Raw genomic sequence first — 27,265 nt, 5'->3', positions numbered from 1 at the left:
CATCAGTGCGGGCTGCGGGGGTGGAGGCGAGTCGCCTGCTCTGGCTGCTGGTGAGACGGGAGGGCTGACCCGAGCGAGGCCTGAGAGGCCGGGGCCAGAGGGGCCGGCGGGAGCCCAGAGCAGGGCAGCCGGGGGCCAGCTGCGGGCACGCTGCCTGCGGTCTCGGCCATGTCCGGAGGTGGCGTCCACTTGGGGCTGGATTCCTGGAGGCAGCCTCTGGGGGGATGGCAGCGGGGGCGCGGTGCGGGGCGAGGGGCCTGCAGGGCAGGGGCGGTGGAGACAGGCCGGTCCCAGGGCCCACCTGAGCCGGGCCTGGGCGCAGCTGCTGTGCTGGGGCTCAGTTCAGTCACCAAGAAGGCGTTTTGCAGACCGATGGTCTCTTCCTCCTGGCAAACCTGGGGCAGAAGGACACGGAGAGCTCCCGGTTGAGACGGGCGCAAGGCCCCGGGGGTGCAGAGCAGACCCCCGCGGCGCGAGCCCGCCACCTGTGCTGACGCGCAGGCCTGTTTCTCTGGAGCGGGAGCCCCTGGGGCATGGGGCTGCCCAGTGCAGCAGGGTTCCGGTGGGTTTCCGGGGCATGGGAAGACCGCCAAAACCCACACTCCCCAAAGTTGCTGTGTGCTCCTGTCTGCATCCGAGGGACCCTGTCACTGCCCGACGGGGCCCCGGCCGGTCAGCACAGCAGGACGCCGACAGGCACTGAGTGTCCCCCGGCGGGACCCCCAGGGTGCGCCCCCGCCCGCATGTGCCAGGGGTCAACAGAGACCAGGGTGTGGGCCTGCGGGAGGGGCTGCTCTGTGGGCTTATTCGCGGTGAAGGAGCCAAGGAAAGTCACGTCGGGAGGATGAAGGGTGACCTGCCTTCCGCCCTAGAGTCTCCATGCATCTATTCAGTAAACACGGAAGAGCAAGGAGCCTCACCTCTGCGGCCCCAGGGTAGGATAAAGGGCCTGCGGGGTCTCCGTGGTGCCCAGCTTACCGTGCAGGTCGATGCCCTCAGGTGGGCTAGGATCTTTCTGCTGTCCATACCTCTGTGCAGGAGGTAACCGCTGCAGGTCTGAAAGCAAGCACAGGCCAGCGTCCAGCACGCCTGGGGCACCGGCCCGCTTCACTCCCTCAGCGGAGCCCATTGGAGTGTGCAGTGGCAGCCAGGCGGCCCGGGGGCTTCTCTCCAGGAGGACCCCGTGGCACCCCTTCTTGGTTAGAGCCACATGCACCCCAGCCTCAGGGGCCTGGGATGAAATTCAGAGTCTCTAGCTGTCCTTCCTGGCTATCCTGAGCTGGGAAGCCACGGAACGACGGGGCTCCCCCTGACCCAGCCTGGAGGACCCTCGGAGGAGTGCGGGCAAGTCGGGCATGTGGGGGACGCGCTGCAGGGGGTCAGGGGTCAGCGCTCGGGTCCAGGACATCCCCAGCCACTCTCCGGCTGGTGGATGCACTGGAGACACAGGACCATCTGGGGGGAAGGCCGGCATTGAGCAGCAGAGACCCCTCACCGCCCGTCCACAAATGAAGCCATGTCCTTCCCTGTCCAACAGCACTGACCTGCCCCAGAAACAAGAACCCGTGTCCCGGGCCCTGGACCTTGAGCTGGGGCCCCCCCGCGGCACAGTTACCTCGATGGCCTCAGCCGCGGACGGCCGCTCCTGGGCGCTGCGTCTGGCCATGTGCAGGAGGAGCGTCTTGAGCCTGCGTGGCAGGGCCAGTTTGTGGTCTCGGGGGATGCTGAACTTGGCTGCTGTCCACAGGATCGCGGCCACGCAGTACACAGACGCCTGGGTGGAGGAGGAGAGACGGCCGGCTGGCTCAGCAGACCTGCCCCCGCTCGGGCCCCGCCAAGGGCGCACCCAGGCACCGTCCCCCAGGGCTGGGAGCTTCCGCAGAACCTGGAGGCCCCACCGCAGACCCTGAGCCAGAACCCGGGGGCCTGGCCTGGGAATCTGCATGGTTAACAAGTACCCACAGGGCTTTAAGTCTCAGTGTGACCAGGACAACCTGGGGCCCCGGCTGGACCTTCCCAGCTCTCTCTCCACGAGGGCAAAGGTGGCACCTCAGGGAGCCCGAGGCCAGGAGTCCCCCAGAAACCGTGCTATGCTGTTGAATGGCTAAGGACAGGCTCTCTGAGCAACCCAGGCCTCTTGGCACACAAAGAGGTTTATTCTAAAATCTGCTGATGAAAAGGGTGTGTCGCATGCACTGGAAAATAATAATGAAAAGGGCGACGCTCTTCTCCGTGAGCTCCATAGAGTCAATTGCTTCTCCCTGAATGCTTTCCCCGATTTTTACCCTCTACTCTTGTATCTGCAGCCGACCTGTGACCAACACGTGGTTCCGATGTACACGTGGCCGATACCTTCGTTTCTCTCGAAAAGTAAGAGAAAGTGAAACCAGAGACACAGCTGACATCTGTGCTGAGTCAGGTAACAGTGGCTGAATCCCCAAAGGAGTATTTCCCAGAGCTTTTGTACAGACCTGACACACTTTTCAGTTTAATTGTGTTGTTCATGTTTCCTCCATTACGTCAAGTCTAGTCAATTGACAAAACAACGAATCAAGCCCTGAGTTCAGCATTTGCTGATTTCCACGGTGTGAAGACTCCCGTGTGGCCAGCTGCAAGCTGCCAAGGTGGTGCCAGTGAGCCGGGCAGGGGGAGAGATGGGGGAGCCCCCTTCCTATAGGGCTCCTGCCCAGGAGCACAGATAACAGTCAACTATAGCAAATCATTAGGAAATTCTTAGTTTTGAGTATTTATCAACCTTTAAAAAAATTAAGCTTTTTACTTTGAGATAACTGTAGATTCACATAGAGTTGTAGGAGATAATCCAGCGGGACCCCATGTACCTTTCACCCAGCTCCCCACCGCAGTGACATCTTACAAGGCTGTAGTGTGGTATCACAACCTGCTCCCTGGCGTGGACGCCGGGAGATGCAGGACATTTCCATCACCAGGATCCGGCCTGTCCCCTCCCAACTTAGCCGCTGGCAACTACTCATCTCTTCTCCATTTCTTAATTTCATCATTTCATATAAATGGAGTCATACGACATGCGGCCTTTCGGGGCGCCTTTCTCTCTCAGCCCCAGCAACTGGTGGTCGCCTCGTCAACACTCCGTTCCCCTCACCGCTGCTGCCGCTCTGCGGTGTGGACGTGCCACCCGCTGAAAGACATCTGAGTTGTTTCCAGGCTGTAGCTACTGCAAATAAAATTGCCATAGACATTCGTGTCCAGGACTTTGTGTGAACATAAGTTTCATTTCTCCAGGAAAAATGTCTTATGAGTGCAATTTCTGGGTTGTATGATCGTTGCATGTTTAGTTTTGTAGGAAACCAGCAAACTGTCTTCCTAAGGGCTGCACCATCTTGCATCCCCCTTGGCAGTGGATGAGGGTTCCTGTCACTCCACACCCTCGCTAGCATTTGGTACTGTCAGGGTTTTGGACTTTAGCCTTTCTAGTAAGTGTGTAGTGGTAGCTCATGGTTTTAAGTTGCGTTTCCCGAATGCCGTATGAAATGGAATACCTTCACGTGCTTACTTGCCATCTGATACCTTCTCTGGTGAGGTGTCTGTTCAGATCTTTTGCCCACTTTTTAATTGGGTTATTTGTTTTCTTACTGTTCACTTCTGAGAGCTTTTGGCATATTTGGGATACAAGTCCCTTATCAGATACGTGTTTTGCAAATAGTTCTCCCATCTGTGGCTTGTCTTCTCATTCTCTTAGCTGTGTCTTTTACAGAGCACAGCATTAAAATCAAGCATTTAATTTGAATGAAATCTAACATCGAGGGTTTCTTTCATAGATCATGCTTTTGGTGTGGTATCTGAAGACTCACTGCCTAGATTTTCTCCTATGTTATTTTCTAGAAGTTTTATAGCTTTGAATTTACTTTTAGGCCTATGTTCCATTTTGAGTTAATTTTTATGAAAGTGCAACAAGGTCTGTGTAAAGGTTTTTTTTGGCCTGTGGATGTCCCGTTGTTACAGCACCACTTGTTGAGCAGACCGTCCTTTCTCCAACGATTGCCTTTGCTCCTCTGTCAAAGACCAGTTAATTGTATTTGTGTGGGTTTATTTCTGGGCTACTTTGTTCCATTTATTTTTTGTCTTTTCTTTTGCCGAAACCACACTTGATTACTGTGGCTTACAGTAAGTTTTAGAACTGGGTAGTGTCAGTCCTCTGACTTTGTTCTTCTCCTTCAATATTGTGTTGGCTATGCTGGGTCTTTTGCCTCTACATAAAAACCTAAGAATCAGTTCGTTGATATCAACAAAATAACTTGCTGGGATTTTCACTGAAATTGCATTGAATCTATAGATCAAATTGGGAAGAACTGACATCTTAATAATATTGAGTCTTCCAATCCATGAACATGGACTATCTCTCCATTTATTTAGATCATTTTCGGTTTCTTTCATCAGAATTTTACAGTTTTCCTCATATGAATCTTATACACATTTTCTTAAATTTTATACATAAGGAATTTTTTGGGGGCTAATGTAAATGGTATTTTAAAAAAATAATTAATCATTTTTTAAATGGCTGTGTCTGGTCTTAGTTGTGGCACGCGGGATCTTTCATTTCTGTGCGTGGGCTTCTTGCTAGTTGTGGTGTGCTGGTTTTTTCTCTCTAGTTGTGGCGCACAGGCTCCAGGGCACGTGGGCTCTGTAGTTTGCAGCATGCAGTCTCTAGTTGAGGCGTGCGAGCTTAGTAGTTGTGGCGTGCGGGATTAGTTGCCCCGGGGTATATGGGATCTTAGTTCCCCGACCAGGGATCGAACTTGTGTCCCCTGCATTGGAAGGCGGATTCTTTAGAACTGGACCAGGAGGGAAGTCCCTGGTATTGTTTTTTGTTTTTTTACTTTTTATTATTTTTAAAAATTTATTTATCTATTTATTTTTGGATGCATTGGGTCTTCGTTGCTGTGTGCAGGCTTTCTCTAGTTGCAGTGAGCGGGGGCTACTCTTCGTTGTGGTGCATGGGCTTCTCATTGCGGTGGCTCCTCTTGTTGCAGAGCACAGGCTCTAGGCATGCGGGCTTCAGTAGTTATAGCACATGGGCTCAGTAGTTGTGGCTCGCGGGCTCTAGAGTGCAGGCTCAGTAGTTGTGGCACATGGGCTTAGTTGCTCCACTGCATGTGGGATCTTCCAGGACCAGGGCTCGAACCCATATCCCCTACATTGGCAGGCGGATTCTTAACCACTGCGCCACCAGGGAAGCCCTGGTATTGTATTTTTAATTTCAAATTCCAATTGTTCATTGCTGGTAAACAGGAGAGCAATTGACATTTGTATTTTAATCTTCTATCTGCAATCTTGCTACAACTGCTTATTAGTTCCAGGAGGTTTCTGTTGATTCTTTGGGATTTCCTACTTAGGCAATCATGTCACCTGTAAACAAAGACAGTCTTATTTCTTCCTTCTCAATCTACATCCATTTTCTTTTCTTTTCTTGTCTTATTGCATTAGCTAGGACTTGCAGTACGATGTTGAATAGGAGTGATGAGAGGAGACATTCTTGCCTTTTTCCCAATCTTAGGGGGAAAGCATCTAGTTTCTCACCATTACTTATGCTACCTGTTGGCTTTTTTGTAGATATTCTTTATCAAGTTGAGGAAATTTCCCTCTATTCCTAGTTTGCTGAGAGTTTTTATTATGAATGGGTGCTAAATTTTGTCAAAAGCTTAGCATCTATTGTTATGATTTTTCTTCTTTAGTCCATGTGATGTATTACATTGACTCTCAATTGTTGAGCCAGCCATCCATACATGGAATAAATGCCACTTGGCCAGTTTTAAATTTTGATGAAGTTCAATTTATCCATTTTTCCTTTTGTGGAAAACTTTATGGATAGTGCTTTTGGTGTCAAGTCTAAAAGCTCTTTGCCTAGCCCTCCATTCCAAAGATTTTCTTTGATATATTTTTTTCAGCAGCCTTTTGTGGTCTTTAGCATATAAATTCTGTACGTGCTTTGTTAGATTCACATCTAAGTATTTCATTTTTGGGGGAGTGATTGTAAATGTACTGTGTTTTTAATTTTGGTGTCCACATGTTCATTTCTAGTATATAGAAATACAATTGATTTTTGAATGTTTATCTTATATCCTGTGACCTTTCAAAACTCAATTCTAAGTTCTGGGAGGCTTTTTTTGAGATTCTTTGGAATTGCTTGGAATTTTCTATGTCGACAGTTATGTCGTCTGCAAACAGTATTATTTCTTCCTTCCTGGCCTTTATGCTTTTTACCTGCTTTTCTTGCCTTATTGTAGTGGCTAGAACTTCCAGTACAATGTTGAATAGGGTGGTGAGAGTGGGCATCCTTGCTTTGTTCTTGATCTTAGGGGGAAAGCATTTAGTCTTTCCACTAAGTATGATGTTAACTGAACAGTTTTTTTGGTAGATGATCTTTATTAAGTTGAGGAAGTTTCTTCTATTTTTCTGAGTTTTTTTTTTTTTAATAGATGGGTGTTAAATTTTGTCAAATGCTTTTTCTGCATCAGTGAATGTGATCATGGGATTTTTCTTCTTTAGCTGGTTAATATGTTGGACTACACTGATTGGTTTTCAAATACTGAACCAGCCTTATGTCCCTGGAATAACCCCCACTTGTTTATGGTATATAATTGTTTTTATATCTTAGTGAATTCTATTTGCATATATTTTGTTTAGGATTTTTGCCTTTATATTCATGAGGGATATTGACCTATATACATATTTTTTGTACTATCTTTGACTGGTTTTGGTATCAGGGTAATATTAGGCTTCATCAAATGGATTGGGAAGTGTTCACTTCTGTTTTCTGGAAAAGACTGTGTAGAATTGGTATTAATTCTTCTTTAAACATTTGGTATACCACCCTAGTGAAAACATCTTGGCCTAGAGGTTTATTTTTGAGAGTTTAAGAATTACAAATTCAGGGCTTCCCTGGTGACGCAGTGGTTGAGAGTCTGCCTGCCGATGCAGGGGACGCGGGTTCGTGCCCCGGTCCGGGAAGATCCCACATGCCACGGAGCGGCTGGGCCTGTGAGCCATGGCCACTGAGCCTGCGCGTCCGGAGCCTGTGCTCCGCAACGGGAGAGGCCACAACAGTGAGAGGCCCATGTACCGCAAAAAAAAAAAAATTACAAATTCAATCTCCTCAACAGTTATGGAGCTATTCAAAGGTCTATTTCATCTTGGGTGAGTTGTAGTTTATATTTTTTAAAGATTGGTCCATTTCATCTAAGTCATTGAATTTTATGTGTGGGGAGTTGTCTGTGGTATTCCATTATCCTTTTGATGTCTGCAGGGTCTGCAGGGATGTCCCCTGAGTCATTCCTGACATCGGCAATTTGTGTCTTCCTTCTCTTTTTGCTTTGTCAGTTTTGCTAGAAGTTTGTTAATATTATTCGTCTCTTCCAGGAGCCAGCCCTTCATTTCACTGGTTTTCTCTACTGTTTTTCTGTTTTCATTTCACTGAGTCCTGCTCTCAGCTTCACTGTTTCCTTCTTTCTGCTTTGGGTCTATTTCACTCTTCTTTTGAGGTGGGTGCTTAGATTACTGAGTTGGGACTTTACCTCTTTTTTAGTTTTCAGCATACGAGTCCTGTACATGCTTTGTTAGACTTACATCTAAGTATTTCATTTTTAGCGATTCTTTTTTTTTTTGAGGGGAGGTTGCCTCGTTACCACTGGGTGATGGTGAAAGTCCCAACTCTTCCTGAGGCCTCCTCTGACTTACACTCCCACCCCGGGAGGGGCAGGTCTCACTGATGCACAGGGGTCCTCGTCACAGGCTGGATGCTCAGCCTTTTCCGACAGCACCTGGCCTGGGCGGGCCGCCCTCCCTTTGTCCTGCTGCTCCAGCTCCAGCATGCGGGCTTCCAGTGGGCTTCTGCTGTGTCCGCTGGTGTTTCCCAGATGTGCTTCCTCATCCTCCACGTGTGAGGCAGGAAGGACACCCGGGACTCTTAGGACCGTCGCTCCCCGGGGCCCAGGGCCCTGGCCTTTCTGTCCTCACACGCCAGCTTTCAGAACGGCGTGCTTTGTTGGGGGGCAGGGAACTTACGTCTCCCCCACGTTCCCGAAAGCGGAAGTTCTACCTTGGTTCTGAATATAATTTACTTGATTTTAAGTCTGTACAATTGAATTTTTAATAACAGGTGTGTTTGACAAGCATCTGGCAAACATCCCTGAAAGTTCAGCTGTGGGGTCTTGTGAGCACTGCCCGGAGCTGAAGTCCAGGCTCAGATGACACCCCTGTCACCCTCCGGGAGGCCCCTGCAGAGCCGGGCTCTGGACGCGGGGGCTGCGTTGGGGGGGGTCGCCTTGACCCTGCTGAGTCCTGATGCTGGGCCCATCCTCTCCCCACCCCCTCCCCCCTCAGGCTCTCTGGACGGAGGGCGTGGGCACCACGGAGCGAGGCAGGGGGCCACGGGAAGGGGTGGGGAGGGCCCAGGTACCTTTTCAGTCGTCAGCTTTTGCTCTGCGACCTCGGGAGCCAGAAAGAACGAGTTGTAAGCACCTGAGACAGAAAACCCCAAACCCACTGAGCTTTCCTTCAGCCTTGGCTGTCGGAACCAGAGCACAGCCCCCCGGGGGGGCCCACTTACGCACCGCTGGCGGGAGGTGGCCCAAAAAGCACAGTTCCATCCTCGGCCACCAGCACGGAGTCCAGACACAGGTAGGCTGCAAGGGAAGGCGAGCGTCAGGGCGGCTGTAGACTCACTGGGGGACCTGATCCCCCTCAGGGCTGGCAGAGCCACAGTCGTGGGGCAGCCCCCTCTCTCAGCCACCCCACGGGCTCCCAAGCCACCCAGGGAGTGCGGGGACGCTGGGGCCCTAGCTGGACACAGCACAGGGGCCAAGTGCTGGCTCCCCTTCCCAGAAGCCTGGGCGACAGGCCACGGAAGGGCCATCTGAGCCAGCCCTGGGGCACAGGAGCTGCGGGAAGAGGAGGGGGACAGAGGGACGTGACCCACCCGCCGAGCGCGGCCCTGGGAGGGGTCCCGGGGGAGGCTGGGTGCCGGCGCTTCGTACCCACAGGCCTGAGGCTCACAGGACCCGAGGGAGGCCAGAGAGCAGCGTCCCTGCCCTGCTAGGACCACCGTGGGGCCGGAGACTGGTCCCTCTGCCTGGTAGGGCTGAGCTTCAGGGGTCACAAATGAGTCTAACGTCCGAGGACCACCACCAGCCCCCCCCCCCCGCCCCAGCCAACCTTCGTCTCCTTGGGGACAGCGTCGCCCCTGCTGAGAGGGTGTGGCCCAGGGCCACCGCACAGCTTCCGCCCCGCCTCAGCAGGAGGAGGCCCATGTTTGAAGCTGCCCTCTGACCCCCTTGGTCCTGAGACCAGAGTAGATACCCCCAGGCTACCCCCGGCTCACAGGATGGACACTGCCACCCAGCCCCAGGCTGTCCACACAGCCCACACGGGCGACAGAGGCCACGTGTGGCCCTGGGTCCTGGCCCGGACGTGCTGGGGGTCGGCGGGCTGGACGAGGACCCATGGGAGGGCGTCACCTGGGTGCTGGCCGTGCGTCCGCAGGGTGCTGAGGCATGCGTGGGACAGAGCCCAGAGCTCGTACTCCTTGAAGGGCCGGCCCAGCTTAGACAGGAGGTCCTGCAGGGAGACGCCCTGAGGGGGGCGGGGGGAGGAGCCACATTCAGTGTGTGGGCACCTCAGAGGGATGCATGGAGGAAGACGACAGGGCAGGGACCACCTCAAACATGTGGGGTTTGCCCCACACAATGCACTCCTGGCATGACGGGCTGGGAGAGTCCCCACGTCAGCACAACAGGTGCTGGGGGTGCACGTGGAGAAACCAGCCCCTGTGCACGGCAGGTGGGATCGTAAAACGGTGCAATGACGTGGAAAACAGCACAGAGGCTCCTCAAAGAATCAGACGTAGAATTACCATCTGACCCAGCAATTCCACTTAAAAGCAGGGTCTTGAAGACGTATTTGCACACCCATGTTCAAATCAGCATGATTCACGAGAGCTAACATGTGGAAGCAACCCAAGCGCCATTGGTGGATGGATGGATAAGCATTACATGGTCCATCCATAAGATGGATACTATTCAGCCTTGAAAAGGAAGGGAATTCTGACACAGCTACAACATAGATGAAGCCTGAGGACACTGTGGTCCGTGAGGTAAGCTAGTCAAAAAGGGACAAACATTGTATGATTTCTCTTCTATCAAAGACTGAGAGCAGTCACACCCGTAGAGACAGAAAGTAGATGAGCGGTTGTCAGGGCCGGGGCAGGGATGGCGGGTAAGTGTTTACTGCGGACATAGCTTCAGTCTGGGGTGATGACAACGTTCCGGGGATGGACGATGGTCATGATTGCAGTGTGAATGTGCCTAATGCCACTGCCCTGTACACTTGAAATGGTTAAGATGGTAAACTTTATGTTATGGGTTCCCCTTCCCTCATACTGCCCCCCCACAGATTAAAGTCCCAGAGTCAGAAGAATGAGTTCAGCTGGAAGGGAGTTCTCTGCTTTGCGGCCACGGGAAGAGCTGGGAGTACAACTGCCCGCTTGGACACAGAAGTGCATGTTCAGAGGAAGGTTCCAGAGACAGTGTCTTCACCCCTCCTGGACCCCCCTCTCTGCCCAGGATGTAGCTGCCTCGGTCCTGAGACTTCACTGCCTGCCTCATCCAGCCTGTGCCTGGCCAGGGGCCCAGGTTCTGGGGCACAGGGCCCCCCAAGCCTCCTGCTACATGTGGGGTTGGAGCAGCCAGCTTTGCACCCAGGACGTGCTCTCTAGAGGAGATCTGGGTCCCCGACTCTGGACCAGCCCTGACACCTGACAGGCTGTGACCTGTTTGGGGGCCGAGGTCTGGTGGGCCCTGATCCCTTGAGTCTTCGGGGCAGGGAAGCCTGGTGGTTAAGACCATGGCTGGGCTCCCAATCAGGTCTGCGCTTCAGCGACCGCCCACCCTCCTCATGGCGGCCCCCAGCCTCAGTTTACCCATCCGGGAGGTGGCTGTCTGTGAGGCTGGTGGGCATTTGAAGGTGAGCAGAGCCCTGGGCTCAGGCCTGAGGTTTTCACTTCGGTGCCTGGGCACTCTGGGTACATGAGTGTGGTCGGGTAGGTGGACATGGGGAGGCCAGTGGAGATGGTTTGGGCTGAGCAGACAGCACGTGGGCATCGAGCATGTGTTAACGCACTGGGGTCTCCAGGATGGGCTTTCATTTTAAAGTAACCATATTTTTCAAGTAAATTACCCTCAGGTGCTTATCAGGATATGAATAAAAATGTAACTCAGAGTCTGCCCTCCCCTTTGACCTCTGGGTCAGCAAAGCATGGTGGGAATGAAGCTGGTGGAGTCAGCACTGCTGCACAGACACACCGAACCCCAGGTGACTTCGTCCCAAGATGCTCACAGGCACCCACCTTAGGGGAGCGACTTACTTCGTGCTCAAGAGCCCGCGCCTGCGGAGGGAGCGCGTGCGCGGTGCGTGTGCACGCAGGCCCCTCCCGGGCCACGCGGGCCACGGTCACCCACCTGCTCCAGGGCTGCTCCGCCCGGCTCCCCGGCTCTGTCCGCAGTCCCGTCATCAGGCTCGGGAGTCCCTGGGTCTCTGCCGGCATCGCGAGGGCCCTTGGAACCGGGCGGGGGGCTTTCCTCCGCGGGGCCCCGGCCACGCGCCCCCCTGTCCCCAACGCGCCGGAGCTCGGCGTCTCGCTCCGGCCACAGACTGGATTCGGGCTGTGCCTGGGAGCTGGTAAGGCCATTTTTCCCCTCCGGAAAGGTCTTCCTGGGGTCTGGAGGGAAGAATTCTGGTGCCCGTGGCTGGGTTTTCGTGCTGGTCAGCGACAGGCAGAGGGCGCCGGCCTCGGGGCTGCAGGGCAGGAGCCGGGGCAGCGTCTGCACCTTCCTCAGGCGGCTCCTCTCCAGGAAGCCTCTGTCCGGGTCCCCCAGGGGCCGCTGGGCATCCAGGAGGAGGCAGGCCAGCCTCTCGGGGGCCAGCCCCTCCTGGCCCGGGCTTTCTCCGTTTTTCGCAGGGGCTGACAGCAGAGCCTTGGAGGGCGGGGTCCCCGGGTGCTCCAGGCTTTCTCCGGCGGGGCTCGGGGGCTGGCCCTCCAGGGCAGGCAGGGCCGCTGGGTCCGCCGAGCGGTCCCCTGGCTGCCTCTTGGGCCCCACACTTTTTGGAGCCAGTCTCGCCCTCCAGGTGATCTCACTGACATCTGGGCAAAAGCAAGACGTGATTACAGCCGAGGGCCACAGCCAGGATGGACCTCCCCTGCAATCCCCACGCTCACGGCCACCAAGGCACCCACTCCTGCAGGACCCCTGGACCCCCACCCATCACAGAGAGCACGGGGCCTCCTAGGCCCCCCACCCCTTCCCTCAGGACTGGCCCAGAAGCGTCCTCATCTGCTTCCTTAATCACACCATCTTGGCTAAGTAATGAGTCTCCGGAGGCTCTCGGTCCCCCCGCCACCCCATCCAGGGTGAGCTTCCCGAAGGGGTTTCCTAAGGCCTGTCTAATTAGCTCATCCAAAAAGCACATGGTTTTGCTATTACGGTTACACAAGTGATACTCCCCAAAGGAATAAATTAAATCTGGCAGCAGCCCCAGCTCGTCCTGACGTACAATCTTCCACACACGTGTCTGTGTGAACCCCTCTAGAGACACACGCCCTCCCCTCCCAGTGGCCTGCAGCCCCCTCAGCGGAGCCTCTGCTCTCAGTGTTAACGCCCTCCCCGATGTTAGAGCTGCCAGCGGGCCTGGTGCTGCAGTGTCACAAATGCCAACGTGGTGGGAAATGCCGCTCGCTTGGCTGGGGGAGGGGCCCTGCCACCCCCAGAGGCTCCACACCTCCCCTCAGGACCCTCCAGGCTCCCTGCTGCGAGCACAGCGCAGAGCAGACGTTGTTATTTGTTCAAAATGCCACCCAAGATTATGCCTTGTGAGCCATGAAAATCCCAGATGCTTCAGCAACAGCTTGTGTGGCCAGGAAGTAAGTGGCCACCAGACTGGCGGTGCTGTGTCCATGTCCCCAACGCCCACAGAAGAGGACAGAGGTGACCAGTCCTGAGGGCAGTCACTTCCCATATGACCTGCCTCTCACCTCCAATTGTGGGTCAGAGCGTGTGTGTGCACGCTTGCAGACGTGTTGGTGCGTGTGGGAAACTGGGGGTGTGCTCGCTGTGTGAGTTAATAGTCTAAATAGGTGTGTCCGAGTTTGCACATGCTTGTATGTTTCCATGTGTGCTGTGGGAGCACATGTGATCTGTCTGCATCCGTGTGCATGTCAGCGTGGGTGGCTTACACGGTGAGTACGCTGGTGCGAACGTGTGTGTACGTGATCGTGTTAATGCTTGTGCACACCCATGTGTGCACGTGTGAGGGCGTGCACATGCCTGGGCGTGTGTGCAGGCTCGTCCACCTGTGTGCTTACCTTGAAACGCCCCGAAGGACTCGATGGAGAGCACCCTCCTCCCGGCAGCCGAGAGGCTCTGGCACAGGCGGCAGGAGGACGTGAGCTGCATCTTCTCCTCGCACAGTGCGATGATGCTCTGTGACCGGAGCCAGCGCTCAGCCCCGCCCCAGCCCCCGTCGCCCCCTCGCCGCCGCTCAAGGCGCCGGGATCACGAAGCGGGGCGTCCTGAGCTACATGATCCCCGTGGGACAGAATCTGCTTCGTGAAACCAGTGGATTCTGTCCTGCCCGTGATGGTTATAATGCATGCTGTTCATCGCAAAAATGCAGAGTAAAGAAGTAAGGAGCCCAGGTGATGGGCGGGTGGGGGCCCGCGTGTGCGCGCTGGCTGTGCGTGCGCGCTGGCTGGGGGCGCGTGGGGCGCAGGGCCGCGCCTGGGGGAAGTGGGGGCTGCCTTCGCGCCTACCTGCAGGTCGGGCCGGTCCCGGGGGTCCTCGGCCTGCATCTGGCCCAGCAGCGCTTCCAGCTCCCGGCTCAGCCTGGGCTGGGGCTCGGGGTCCGTCACATAGTCGAGGGCTGCCTTCAGCGTGGCCCCCAGAGAGTAGATGTGGGCCTGCGGCAGCACCAGAGAGCCCACTGGGCGTGGGGCAGGGCCTCGCAGCCTCCCGGGCAGCACCTGTCCCCAGGCAGCCGCTGCTCCTCTGGGCCAGGAGCACCTGCGCTTTACAGGGCCGCCTCCCTTGCCCCCAGCGCGGCGATTCTCCTGGCCCCGGGCCACCCCCATGCTCCCGGGCCTGGGGTCTGTGCCGGCCCCGCGCCACCAGCCCCAGCCCACCTCCCCGGCACAGGCCCTCGCCTGGCACAGGCCCTGTCTTCAAAGGGCCAGCCTTTTCTTTTTCAAGTGTATGCTTCAAAAACCGATTTGAGGAGGAGGAAAGGCAGGTTTCTTGCAGTTTGGAAGTCAGGGTTTTCCCCTGTGAGAGTGGGGCTCTTCACCCCATGCCCACTGGGACAGGCTCACAGGGCAGGCCTCAGCCCTCGGGTCCTGGAGGGGCTGCCGACCCCTGCGGCCAGGTGTCCTCCGACACCATCTGGGCTTCTCGCCTCATCTCAGGACCATGCACGTGGGGCTTCATCATCCCCGCTTCACTCACAGGAAGCTGAGACCAGAGAGGTTCAGGAACCTGCCCGGGGCCACACAGCTGGGCCAGGAGGAGCTGGTGGGGGCCCTGGGCCATGTGACTCCAGAGAGGTGGGTCACACAGCTCAGGAGTAGAGGCCGGGCCCCCAGAGGCCGGCTCTCCCCACCTCCCTGCCCCGGTGCTCTCCCCACCCCAACCAGTGAATCCCCCACCTCCAGCCCTGGGCCCACTCTGGTCCAGGGTCAACACCTAGCCAGGGCCAGCCTCAGCATGGCTGAGTGGTGGGGTCCTGTCAGGGACGTCTTGCCCTGCCTCCTCACATGACCCTCAGACCCCACCTTCCTGGTCAGTGGGGAAGTCTGGGACCACCGGCTCCTGCTGTTTTTCTAGGGCTGTCTGGTTTCCACTGGCCGCCTGGCTGAGACACGCCCTCCTGACCCACCTCCCTGCCAGCGTCTGTCTCAGGAGCTGGGCCCGTGGGGGTCCGCCCCTCGCCACTCAGGGCAGTTCCTGTGTTTTGCTGTTGTGACCAGCGCTGCAGTGGCCGTCCTCACGTGGACGTCTCTGTGCATCCACAGTGTGTTCACGAGGCCTCAGGCCCCGCAAGTGGGGCTACAGTCTGGGCTACATCCGTTCCATTTGCAGTTTTCGGAGCTGCTGAGGAGCTTCCCTTGTGAGTCACCGGCCCAGCCGTGTGCGTGCGTCTGTGCGTGCGTGTGTGGGTCAGACCGCCTCCCCCTTCCAGCTCGCGGCCTCTGCAGCTTCCCCAAGCTCAGTGTCTCGGGCTAACCTGCGTTTCTGTGACCGTGAATGAGACCAAGCATCTGTTCAACTCTATTCACTGTTTAAAATTTTCCTCTTTATGCCCATTCGTGGACTTTGCTAATTTGTCTGCTGAGCTGTTGCCTGTTTTGAGTGCACTCTTGGCACACGAAGGGGCTGATCCCTGGTCTGTGTGTCACACGTATATTCTGTCACTTATGTTTCAACTTTTTCATGTGTCTTTTGACATTCAAAAATTCTAATGTTTAATTTGTGAAACTGGATAATTTTTTTATTGCCTTCTTAAGAGGACCTTCCCTAGCCCACGACAATAAAAACAGCTTACTTCTGCTTTTTCCAATACTTCTATAATTTGAAAGCATCTAGCTCTAATCCCTGTGGATTGTACCTGTGAGCTGGCACGCTGCAGGGATCTGGTTTTGGCTCCTTCCTGATGGAGAGCCACCTCCATCTCCCACACTGTTAAAGAAGAGCCCACCCTCTGTCCACCCTGAACCCTCGTCCTGCTGCCCTCAGCTCCCCGGGGCTCCAGGCTCGGCTGGCCTCCCCTCCTCTTACTCTGTATCTCTCCCTCTGTCCAGACTGTGCTACTGTACTATTTTAATTATGGTGGCTTCAGAGTGCATTTTCTTTTTCTTTCTTTCTTTCTTTCTTTCTTTCTTTCTTTCTGTTTTGCTGAGCCGTGTGGCTTGTGGGACCTTAGTTCCCCAACTTGGGATCGGAGTGAAAGCGCCAAGCCTTAACCACTGGACTGCCAGGGAATTCCCCAGAGTGCATTTTCATACCTGGTGGACAAATGGTCCTCCATTTCTTTCCCAAAAATGTTTGATTATTTTCACATTTGTCAGGTTTAAAAAAAGATATATATAGGTTCCCCCATTCCCATTAAAAAAAAAAAAAACCAAAAGGTTAGAATTTTATTGTAACAGCACTGACGTGGCAGAATTTGGGAAGGACCGACGTCATACCAGATGAAATACTTGGATGCCAGCAAGATGGCTGTCCCTAGATTGTATCCCCCTCAACAACAATTTGGCATCCATCTGCGGACAAAATTTCCTTTGTGGGAGCTGTGGGATCCAGCAACATATGCCAAGGGACCTGGCAGGAGTCTTGCCCAGCTGTGTGTCAGGTGAGAGGCAGACAAACCTCTGTCCTGGTTGTGGATCCTTTAGCTAGACTAACTAGGGAAAAAAAGAGAGGACTCAAATAAATAAAATCAGAAATAAGGGACGAGACATTACACCTGATACCACAGAAACACAAAGGATCATAAGAGACCACTATTTATATGCCAACAACTTGGATAGCCTAGAAAAAAATAGATGAATTCCTAGAAACCTACAACCTACCAAAACTGAATCACGAAGAAATAGATAATCTGAACAAACTATTACTAGTAAGGAGATCGAATCAGTAATCAAAAACCTCCCAACAAAGAAAAGCCCAGGACTAGATGATTTCACTGGTGAATTCTACTAACATTTATTTAAAGAATTAATACCAATCCTTCCTAAATTCTTCCAAAAATTGAAGAAGAGGGAACACTCCCAAACTCATTTTATGAGGCCAGCATTACCCTGACATCAAAACCAGATAAGAACAGTACAAGAAAACTATAGACCAATATCCCTGATGAATATAGATGTGAAAATCCTCAACAAAGTATTAGCAAACTAAATTCAAAAGTAATTAAAAGGATCATATACCATGGTCAAGGGGGATTTGTCCCTAAGATGAAAAATGGGTCAATATACACAAATCAGTAACTGTGAGTCACCATATTAATAGAATAAAACATAAAAATCATATGATCATCTCAACAGAAGCAGAAAAAAGCATTTGGCAAAATTCAGCATCCTTTCATGGTAAAAACTCTCAATGAACTGGGTATAGAAGGGATGTACCTCAACATAACAAAGGCAACATATTACAAGCTCACAGCTAATATCATACTCAATGGTGAAAGGTTGAAATCTTTTCCTTTAAGATCAGAACAAGACAAGGATGCCCACTCTCATCATTCCTTTTCAGCACACTGGAAGTTCTAGCCAGAGCAATTAGGCAAGAAAAATAAATAAAAGGCAACCAAACTAGAAGGGAAGAAATAAAATTGTCTCTATTTGCACATGATATGATCTTATATATAGAAAATCTTAGATGCCACCAAAAATCTTTTAGTAACAACAAATTCAGTAAAATTTCAGGATACAAAATCAGCATGCATAAATCAGTTACATTTTTATACACTAACAATGAAATATCTAAAAAAGAAATAAAGAAAATAATCACACTCACAATAGCATCAAAAACAATAGAATATTTAGGAAAAACAATAAAATATTTAGGAATAAATATAACCAAGTAGGTGAAAGATCTGTATATTGCAAAGAATAAGACTTTGATGAAAGAAGCTGAAGACACAAATAACTGGAATGATATCCTGTGTTCATGGATCAGAAGGATTAATATTGTTAAAATGTCCATCCTACCCAAAGCCATCTATAGACTGAATGCAATTTCTATCAATATTCCTATGGCATTTTCATAGAAGTAGAAAAAAAAAATCAAAAAGTTTGTATGGAACCACAAAAGACTGCAAATAGCCAAAGCAATCCTGAGAAAGAGCAAAGCTGGAGGCATCACACTTCCTGGTGTGTGTATTACACAGCTCTAGTAATCAAACCAGTATGGTACTGGCATAAAAACCATCACATGGAACAGAACTGAGAGCCCAGAAATAAAACCACGCCTATACAGTCAACTAGTATTTGACAAGGGAGCAAAGAACCCTTACTGCGAAAGGGCAGTGTCTACAATAAATGATATTGGGAAAACTGGACAGCCACATGCAAAAGAATGAAACCGGACCTGTATGTTACACCACACACAAAAACTAACTCATAATGGATTAAAGAATTAAACATAAGACCTGAAAACCATAGAAATCATAGAAGAAAACATAGGGGGAAAGCTCCCTGACATTGGTCTTGGCAATGATTTTTTTGGACATAACACCACAAGCACAAGCACCAAAAGAAAAAACAAATAAATGGAACTACATCAAACTAAAAAGCTTCTGCATAAGAAACAATTAACAACGTGAAAAGGCAACCTATGGGAGAAAATATTTGCAAACCATTTACCTCATAGGTGGTTCATAGGGGGTTAATATCTGAAGTAGATAAAGAACTCACACAACTCAAGAGCAACAAAATAATCTGATTAAAAAATGGGCAGAGGGACTTCCCTGGTGGCGCAGTGGTTAAGAATCCACCTGCCAATGCAGGGGACACTGGTTTGAGCCCTGGTCTGGGAAGATCCCACATGCTGCAGAGCAACTAAGCCCACGTGCCGCAACTACTGAGCCCGTGAGCCTAAAGCCCGTGCTCTGCAACAAGAGAAGCCACCACAGCGAGAAGCCCACGCACCGCAACGAAGAGTAGCCCCCACTCGCCACAGCTAGAGAAAGCCCGTGTGCAGCAGCGAAGACCCAATGCAGCCAAAAATAAGTAAATAAATAAATTTATTTAAAAAAAAAAAATGGGCAGAGGGAGATTTCCCTGGTGGCCCAGTGGCTAAGACTCCATGCTCCTAATGGTCAGATCCTACGTGCTGCGACTAAGATTTCGCATGCCACAACTAAAAGATCCCGCATGCTGCAACTAAAGATCCCGTGTGCTGCAACTAAGACCCGGCACAGCCAAATAAATAAATAATTTTTTTAAAAAAGATGCTATTTTAAAAAAATGGGCAGAGCAACTGAATAAACATTTTCCCAGGAAGACATACAAATAACTAACTGGTACATGAAAAGTTGCTCAACGTCACTAATCATCAGGGAAATGCAAATCAAAATTAAAATGAGCTGTCATCTCACACCTGTTAGAATGGCTGTTATCAAAAAGACAAGAGATAACAAGTGTTGGTGAGAATGTGGAGAAAAGGGAACCCTTGTGCACTGCTGGTGGGAATGTAAATTGGTGCGGTCACTGTGGAAAACAACGTGGAGGTTCCTCAAAAAAATAAAAATAGAACCACCATATGATCCAGCAATCCCACTTCTGTGTGTATGTCCAAAGGAAATGAAATCAGGCTCTCGAAGAGATATCTGCAGCCCCATGTTCACTGCAGCATTATTCACAAAAGCCAAGACATGGAAACAATCTACGTGTCTTTGGGTGAATGGATAAAGAGAATGTGGTCTATATACACAATGGAATATTATTCAGCTGCAAGAAACAAGGATGGTCGTTGAGGGCATTATGCTAAGTGAAATAAGTCAGACAGAGAAAGACATACTGTATGATCTCACTTACACGCAGAATCTAAAAAACTGAACTCATAGAAACAGAGAGTAGAATGGAGGTTGCCAGGGGCCTGTGGGCGGCAGGGAATGAGAAGACACTGGTCAAAGGGCACAAACTTCCAGTTATAAGACGAATACGTTCTTGGCATCTAATGCACAGCCCGGTGGCTCCAGTCAACAATACTGTACTGTGTACTTCAAAGTTCCTAAGAGAGTAGACCTTTAACGTTCTCACCACCAAAACGAATGGTAATTAGTGGTGGAGGTGTTAGGTGTTGACTAACCCTACGGGGAAATAGTTTTGAAATATGTTAAGTGTATCAAATCATTAGGCTGTAGGCCCTGAACTTACACAACATTGAATGTCAGTTTTGTTGCAGTAAAGCTGGAAAAAATACTTAGTGTCGGGACAGGGTCCATCTCCTCATTTTCTCGTGCCTTGTTTTTTCATCTTTAGAAAACTGGCTTGCTGTGCACTTTCAACCCTTCCTGCCATGTTCACTCCCGGGCTCTCTGTGGTCGTGGCTGTTATACGTGGGACATTTTCCATTTCCTCTCGAACTGGTAACTACCAACACAAAGGAAAGCTACGTACTTTGGGGGATGTACCTTGCCTTCCGCTGACCTCTGCAGTCTTTTATTCTACCATTTCCCACTGAAGCCCCTGACCTCTCAGGCCCACAATCTCGTCACCTACAGACAACGCCAGCCTGCTCAGGAGGGTGGCCGGCTACCCGCTCGGGGCCCTGTGAACACGGCTGGTGCCCACCCTGATGGCCTGGAGTCTGTCCGCTCTCCCTGTGCACGAGGCCGGGCCCCTGGGCCGCCGCCAGCCTCTCACGGGAGACACCGGCACCCCCGCCCTGGTCCCCAGGTGGACGGCAGCCCGCTCCCCACCTCACACGCTGACCTCGCCCTCCGCACCCAGGGCCTCCATCTGGGTCCCCACGGGGCCAGCACCCAGGGCTTCCTGAAGGGGCCAAAAGTAGGTCAAGCTGCTGCACAGACTCAGGCAGACGCCTTGGTTTGGGAGCCCTGCTGGGTGCTGCGGGTGGAAGGAAAGGCAGATCCTACTAGCCCAGGCTAGGCCGCAGCAGTGAGGTCCCCAGCAAGTCACAGCCCTGAGGGTGAGACGTGGCTCTGCCCAGGGTACCTGCTCCTGCCGTCCACGCCCTGTCGTCCCTCCAGGAACACTGGTGCCCGTCTACCCTCCCACACGTGCATCCATCCATCCATCTGTCCATCCCCTCTCCATCTGCCACCCACATTTACTTTTCCTCCCTCCCTCCCTTCCTTCCTACTTTTCTTTGTATCTGTATCTATATCTTTCTGTCTCTGTCCACCTTCATCTATCCATCCATCTCTTTTAGTTTGAAAATAACTCAGCAAACAAACTTCTCATTGGCTGTCAGATGACACTGTCCACTACACACTGGCCAGCACCAGCGTTTTTGGCCCTCGAGGTCTTTCCGCCTTTAATTCCTGTCTTGGAAGCCCCCTAGTGGTGATCCTGTGAACCGTACTCGCATCAAGTCCGTGCCCCCGTGGACCACGGCCCATGAGGCAGGATCCCACCTGCTCTGCTGCCATCTGAACACCGAGCGGGGACCCCAGAATCATGGGCGGTGCCAACACCGGGATCGGGGCGCCTGTGCTGACACAGGTGTGAGGCGAGAAGGACCTGCTTGCCCCATGGGAGGAGCAACAGGGAAAGTCACCAACCACCCGCTAGGAATTACGGCGACTCAGAGAAGAAAAATCGTCATGATAGGAAGATTCCGGGGACAGGAAGCATTAAAAAGGAAGGGGGAGCCCCCTTTCCCTACCGCTAAGGACAGTCTCTCCCTGCCCCCTGAGCGTGGACCACCATCACTCCTCCCTCCCTGTCGTGGGCCTGCCTGTCCCTACACCCTGCAGCAGGTGGGGTCCCTGCCCCGGGAAAGCCCCTCCACCCAGGGAGCTCTGTCACTTGGAGAGTGGATGGCAGCTCCCTTCCGTTGCTGGACTCGCTTTCTCTGCAAAGGGAGGGGTACAGTGCCGTCTACACCTCAGAGTAAGGAGCAGACAACTCGGCAAAAGAGGAAAAGCGACAAAGCGACAGAAGACCCGAATGGCCCAACGCGCGGGGAGGGACCTGTGGCTCTGCCTTTCACCTGAACCCTTAGAGGCCATTGCAGGGTTACTGATTGGCCTGATTTCAATACTGTTGTGTCTCGAGGATCAGGGAGGCCAAGGAAGGGACTGGGGAGGGCAGTGAGTGGAGCAGTGAGAACGCACACCGCGTCGGTCAGTGAACTGCGCTGCGGAACAATCACGATAGCAACGTTAAAGATCACGGATCACGGATGGCGGATCACGGACAACCAGGACAAAGCTAATAATTATAACGCTTGACATATCGTGAAAAGTCCCCAAACGTGACGAGATACGAAGTGAACAAATGCAGCTGGGAAAACAGCACCGACAGACGTGCTCAAGGCAGGGCGGCCACAAACCTTCAGTTTGTAAAAAATGCAGTATCTGCAAAACACAATAAAGTGAGGTCTGCCTGTATCACAATAAAAAATAAGAAAAACCCAACCCATTCTTTCAGAAGAAATCCCAATGGAAATAAAGAAACACGTAGAGGGACTTCCCTGGTGGTCCAGTGGTTAAGACTTCGCCTTCCAACACAGCGGGTGTGGGTTTGATCCCTGGTTGGGAGCTAGGATCCCACATGCCTCGCAGCGAAAAAACCAAAACATAAAACAGAAGCAATATTGTAACAAATTCAATAAAGACTTTAAAAATGGTCCACATCAAAAAGTCTTTTTTTAACAAAATAAAGAAACACCTAGAAGTGAATGATACCGCATATGCCGAGTGGCAAAACTCGTGTTCGGAGGGAAATTCTTAGCTTTAGGTGTTGACCCTAATATTAGGAAAGAAGAAAAGCTCAGACTGATTAGCTGTGTGTCCAACTCAAGTTAGGAAAACTCACTAAACTCGAAACAAGTAAAAGAAGAAAGAGACTGGAACATAAGAGCAGAATTGATGGAGAAGAAGAAACCAAGACAGGACAGGAGACCTCACACCATACAAGGTGGGCTCTTTGAAAAGCTGTTGGAAGAAACTTCCACGTATGGAGGTTTGGGGAAGTCGCTTTGGCTCGTATGTGATTTGGCTTGAACTTTGTGCTGGTCAGAGCAGCCCGTCTTTTTTTTGTTTTGTTTTGTTTTAAGATACATGTCCCTGTGCTCCAGGAGGGCAAAGGGAATAACCGTCATTTAATAATATTAATAACAGTAATGACACTCATTATTGACATTCACTCAGCACCCACTACACGAAGGGCTGCTAAGGAGATCAGGGCTACGGGACATCAGAGAGTGAGAAATCCCCACGGGATCCACTGGTTGGGAAGGCTTCTGGAAGGTGGTGGACTTGACTGGTGCAGAGGGGAGGCCCAGCAAGTCCTTCTGGGGGCAAATCATTGTGTGCTCGCTGCTGCTGTGTTAGCCGCACTCGCGTGCAGCCTGTCTTTCTAAAAGTTGTATTTTATTGAAGTACAGTTGATTTATATTGTCGTGTTAATGTCTGCTGTACAGCAAAGAGACTCAGTTATACATATGTATATTCTTTCTCGTATTCTTTCCATGATGGTTTATCACAGGATATTGAATATAGCTCCCTGTGCTCTACAGTAGGACCTTGTTGTTTATCCATCCTGTATATAATAGTTTGCATCTGTTAATCCCAAACCCAATCCACCCCTCCCTTACCCGCCTCCCCTTTGGCAACCCCAAGTCTGTTTTCTATGTCTGTGTGTCTGTTTCTGTTTTGTAAAGTTCATTTGTGTCATATTTTAGATTTCACATATAAGTGATATCATATAGTATTTGTCTTTCTCTTTCTGATGTACTTCATTTAGCATGATAATCTCTAGGTCCATCCATGTTGCTGCAAAGGACATTATTTTATTCTTTTTTATGGCTGAGTAGTATTCCATTGTGTGTGTGTGTGTATCACATATATACATATATCACATATGCATATATATCTCATCTTCTCCATCCATTCATCTAGAGCAGCCTGTCTTAAGGCCTGCTGAACACACATTGTGCAACTGCTTTAACGTTAAAGAAAAGGATATATTTAAAAATCAAAATGGAGTAACTGTGGTTCAGGCATCCAGGATGGAGCCGGGGTGGCTGCTGTGGATGTGGTTTTAGACACATTCCTGCATCCCTGAGAACTTGAGTTCGGGACCCTATCAGACTCAATGACGCCACTGGCCGCTCTCAAAACAGTATTTGCCAGCAGCGGCCACCCACAGCCTTAGGTCTCAAGTCTCTCCTGGTAACTACGCTACCATTTCAGACCCCAGCCAATCGTGCTGAGCCAGCACCCTTACTTCTTGCAGCTCCAATCCTGATTCCTGACAAACAACTTCAGGAATTCTGTGGATTTGGCCTTTACAAGCCTTCCCCATTTTGTAGCCTGCGGAACATGGTTCAAGTGCCTCTTGAACCTGTGTCTCTCAGGCTGTAGTCCTCAGTTTGGCTCACATAACACTCCTTCCTTTCCTGTTATGAATTGTTATTGATTATGTCTGTTGACAAAACTAAGAAAATATATAACCCCACCCCCTCGGCAAGGCTGGCAAGAGAAAGTACAAATAAATTATCCAAGGAGTGGAACAGGGCACCTACGATGACGCAGTGATTCAGAAAGGACCTCACCTGCAACTTTAAAAACACAGGTAACAATGGGTAAATTTTTAGAAACATATGGTTTACCAAGAAGCTGACTCAATAAGAAATACAAACAGATAAATCCTATAATTATTAAAAATAGAGCAGCAATTAAAAATCTTTGCTCCAAGGAAACAGATGGCTTCATAAGTAAGTTTGACCAGACTTTGAAGGAACAGACCATCCCATTCTTACATAAACTATTACACGGCAAAGGAAGCGGGGGCACTTACATACAGCCAGCATAGTCCTGAGGGCTCACACGAGTCAAAAACGTCAACAGAGGGCTTCCCTGGTGGTGCAGTGGTTGGGAGTACGCCTGCCGATGAAGGGGACACGGGTTCGTGCCCCGGCCTGGGAAGATCCCATATGCTGCGTTGCGGCTGGGCCTGTGAGCCATGGCCGCTGAGCCTGCGTGTCCGGAGCCTGTGCTCCGCAACGGAAGAGGCCGCAACACTGAGAGGCCCGCGAACCGCAAAACAAACAAACAAACAAAAAACATCAACAGAATGGAAAACTACCAGTCCACTCGAGAAAAATACACAGAGACCCAAAGCAGGCATTAGTCAATCAAATGCAACGGCGTAAAGAAAAAATAGGACACAGCCAGCTTAGGTTTCTCTAAGCAGGAAAGGTTGATTTAATGCTAGAAAATAAAAAAGGGAGATATTAACATCTTAATGATCATTTCAAAGTATGCAGAAGCGTTTCCTGATAGAATTCCATCCCTCTGGCACACTGGGGACTTCAGGGGGCCGCTGCAAATGTCATCCAGGGTGGGGAGGTGGAAAGACTCTCTTAGAATCGTGGAGACATCACTGACCCCGTCACGGCAATGCTCCAGGCCCGCTCAGGACACTTGGAAGGGGAACCTGGCAGCAAAAGCCCTTGGACAGTGGTATCAACACTGCCTACCACCTTCTGCTGGCGATCTGATCAGTTAAGTGAGAAGCTAAAAGACTGTAAGTTAGCAGGAAGAATAAAAGAATTTACCAAGATGGCTGATGTACGATTAAGATGGTAAAGCAAACTGCATTTCTGTAGACTTGCCCCAAAAGCAAAAAACTGTGATTAGAAAGATGACCACCATTTAGAATAGAGTCAGAAAATATCTCATTCCTGAGGATAAACTAGTAAAGGGCGTCCAAGTAAAACTTACAATAAAGGCTTTCAAACGTTACTGAGACGGTACCTGAGAGCTAAATAAATGGAGAGGTATAACACGTATAACATACCATAGGCGCATGAATTCTCCCCAAACTCATCCACACATTCAGAGCCATTCTAGTCAAAATGCCAACAGAGCTTTTCCTGGAACTTGATACTAATTCTCAAATTGATGTGGAAGAATAAAGAGCTAAGCATAGTCAGAACGCTTCTGAAAAGAACAGGGACCGGGCACGTTCGCTGTGAGATGCTGGGCTCGTGGCGGAGCTGTGGTCAATAAATGCAGCTTCAGTGCAGCGGTGGGCAGACCGCCATGGACTAGGGCAGAGGCCCGGGAAGCAGACCCATTTTTGTCTGAAACTGGGGTGTATATGGCTTAGGTGACGTGCACCGGGGCCAACCAACTAACAACTGGGAGCAACGGTTATATCCACATAAAAACAATGAACCTGGGTCCCTGCCTCACATACACCGGTTACATCCACATAAAACAATGCACCTGGGTCCCTGCCTCACATACATTACAAATCCACCTCGGGACTGCCTGCAGGTCCAGTGGTTAAGACTCCACGCTCCCAATGCTGGGAGCACCGGTTATGTCCACATAAAAACAAGGAACCTGGGTCCCTGCCTCACATGCACTGGTTATATCCACATAAAACAAGGAACCTGGGTCCCTGCCTCACATACATTACAAATCCACCTCAGGACTGCCTGCAGGTCCAGTGGTTAAGACTCCACGCTCCCAATGCCGGGGGCCCGGGTTTGATTCGATCCCTGCTTAGGGAACTAGATCCCACATGCTGCAACTAAAGATCCTGCAACTAAAAGACCTGCTGCAGCCAAATAAATAAATAAATATTAAAAAGAAATCAGCCTCAGGCGGATTAAATATGAAGAACAAAACTTTAAAACTCTTGGTAGAAAATGTCAGTAAATACCCGTTGGATCTTGTGGCTGGCAAGGTTTCTTAAGGCACAAAAAAACACAGCGAAAGAAAACACCAATAATTGGACTATATTAGAAATGAGAAACATTTTTTTCCATCAGGGGAGGGCTTCAGGCAGCTTTTCTCAAAGCGGGGTTCCAGAGGCCAAACAATTTCCCAGCAACAGGCCGTGGAGGCTGCCAGGGCCGCGGGCCTGTGCTGTCACAGCAGACTGGACGCAGACGTGGCTGTGAGAACCCAGGCCTCTGCTGAGCCGGGCATTCAAGAGATTTACAAACACGTAAAGCGATGCCACTCTCCTCACTGTGTTTTTGGAGGGGATACTGTCATTTCTCACGGAAGTATTTTATATGTGCTACCATGCAATGGGTTTACGGTTGTCACTGAATTAATTAATAGGTAGACTTTTCATGCATTTCTCCGTTTTAGCCTGTAATACAGTGAGTACTGGCAGATATAACTCACACAAACAAAGCTCTTTGGGCACTCAGTGATTTTTAGGAGTGTAAAGGGTTCCAAGAACCAAAAAGTTTGAGAACCGCTGCCTTCAAGGAAGTGAGACACACGGTGGACATGGCATTTGCAGTCCTGACAAAACGGACGAAAATACAGGGAGAAAAGCTGAGCAACTGGATGGAAATGGGCTCTCCCACAGAGGGGGTCCCCACCCCACCACCTGACCGACAGGAACGCAACCCCTGGCAATCCCAGCGGAACCGATCCCGCAGGAGGGGGTGTGAGGGGTCTCTGGGCGGTGGTGGGAGCGCACCTCAGGCAGCCCCGCAGGAAAGAGTTGCCCTGCTCTGCAAGC

General features: G+C 51.1%; 1 protein-coding gene across 1 annotated transcript in view; it reads right to left on the bottom strand.

Moving 5' to 3' along the window:
- The window catches only part of KNDC1 (kinase non-catalytic C-lobe domain containing 1), a 58,437-nt gene that overhangs the window by 23,641 nt on the left and 7,531 nt on the right, over positions 1-27,265 (bottom strand). Inside the window, exons 4-12 of the mRNA XM_089898388.1 lie at positions 13,838-13,984; positions 13,391-13,508; positions 11,490-12,172; positions 9,492-9,606; positions 8,589-8,660; positions 8,435-8,496; positions 1,616-1,774; positions 979-1,056; positions 302-395 (exon numbers count right to left, since the gene is read on the bottom strand). Of these exons, the coding sequence (XP_089754514.1) occupies positions 302-395; positions 979-1,056; positions 1,616-1,774; positions 8,435-8,496; positions 8,589-8,660; positions 9,492-9,606; positions 11,490-12,172; positions 13,391-13,508; positions 13,838-13,984 (1,528 nt within the window). The remainder of the gene's footprint in view (positions 1-301; positions 396-978; positions 1,057-1,615; positions 1,775-8,434; positions 8,497-8,588; positions 8,661-9,491; positions 9,607-11,489; positions 12,173-13,390; positions 13,509-13,837; positions 13,985-27,265) is intronic.

This window comes from Delphinapterus leucas, chromosome 16 (genome assembly GCF_059928025.1).
Source record: "Delphinapterus leucas isolate spDelLeu-1000000601 "Yukka" chromosome 16, BTC_Dleu_Yukka2, whole genome shotgun sequence".
Classification (NCBI taxonomy): domain Eukaryota; kingdom Metazoa; phylum Chordata; class Mammalia; order Artiodactyla; family Monodontidae; genus Delphinapterus; species Delphinapterus leucas.
This window is presented reverse-complemented; position numbering and strand designations above follow the sequence as displayed.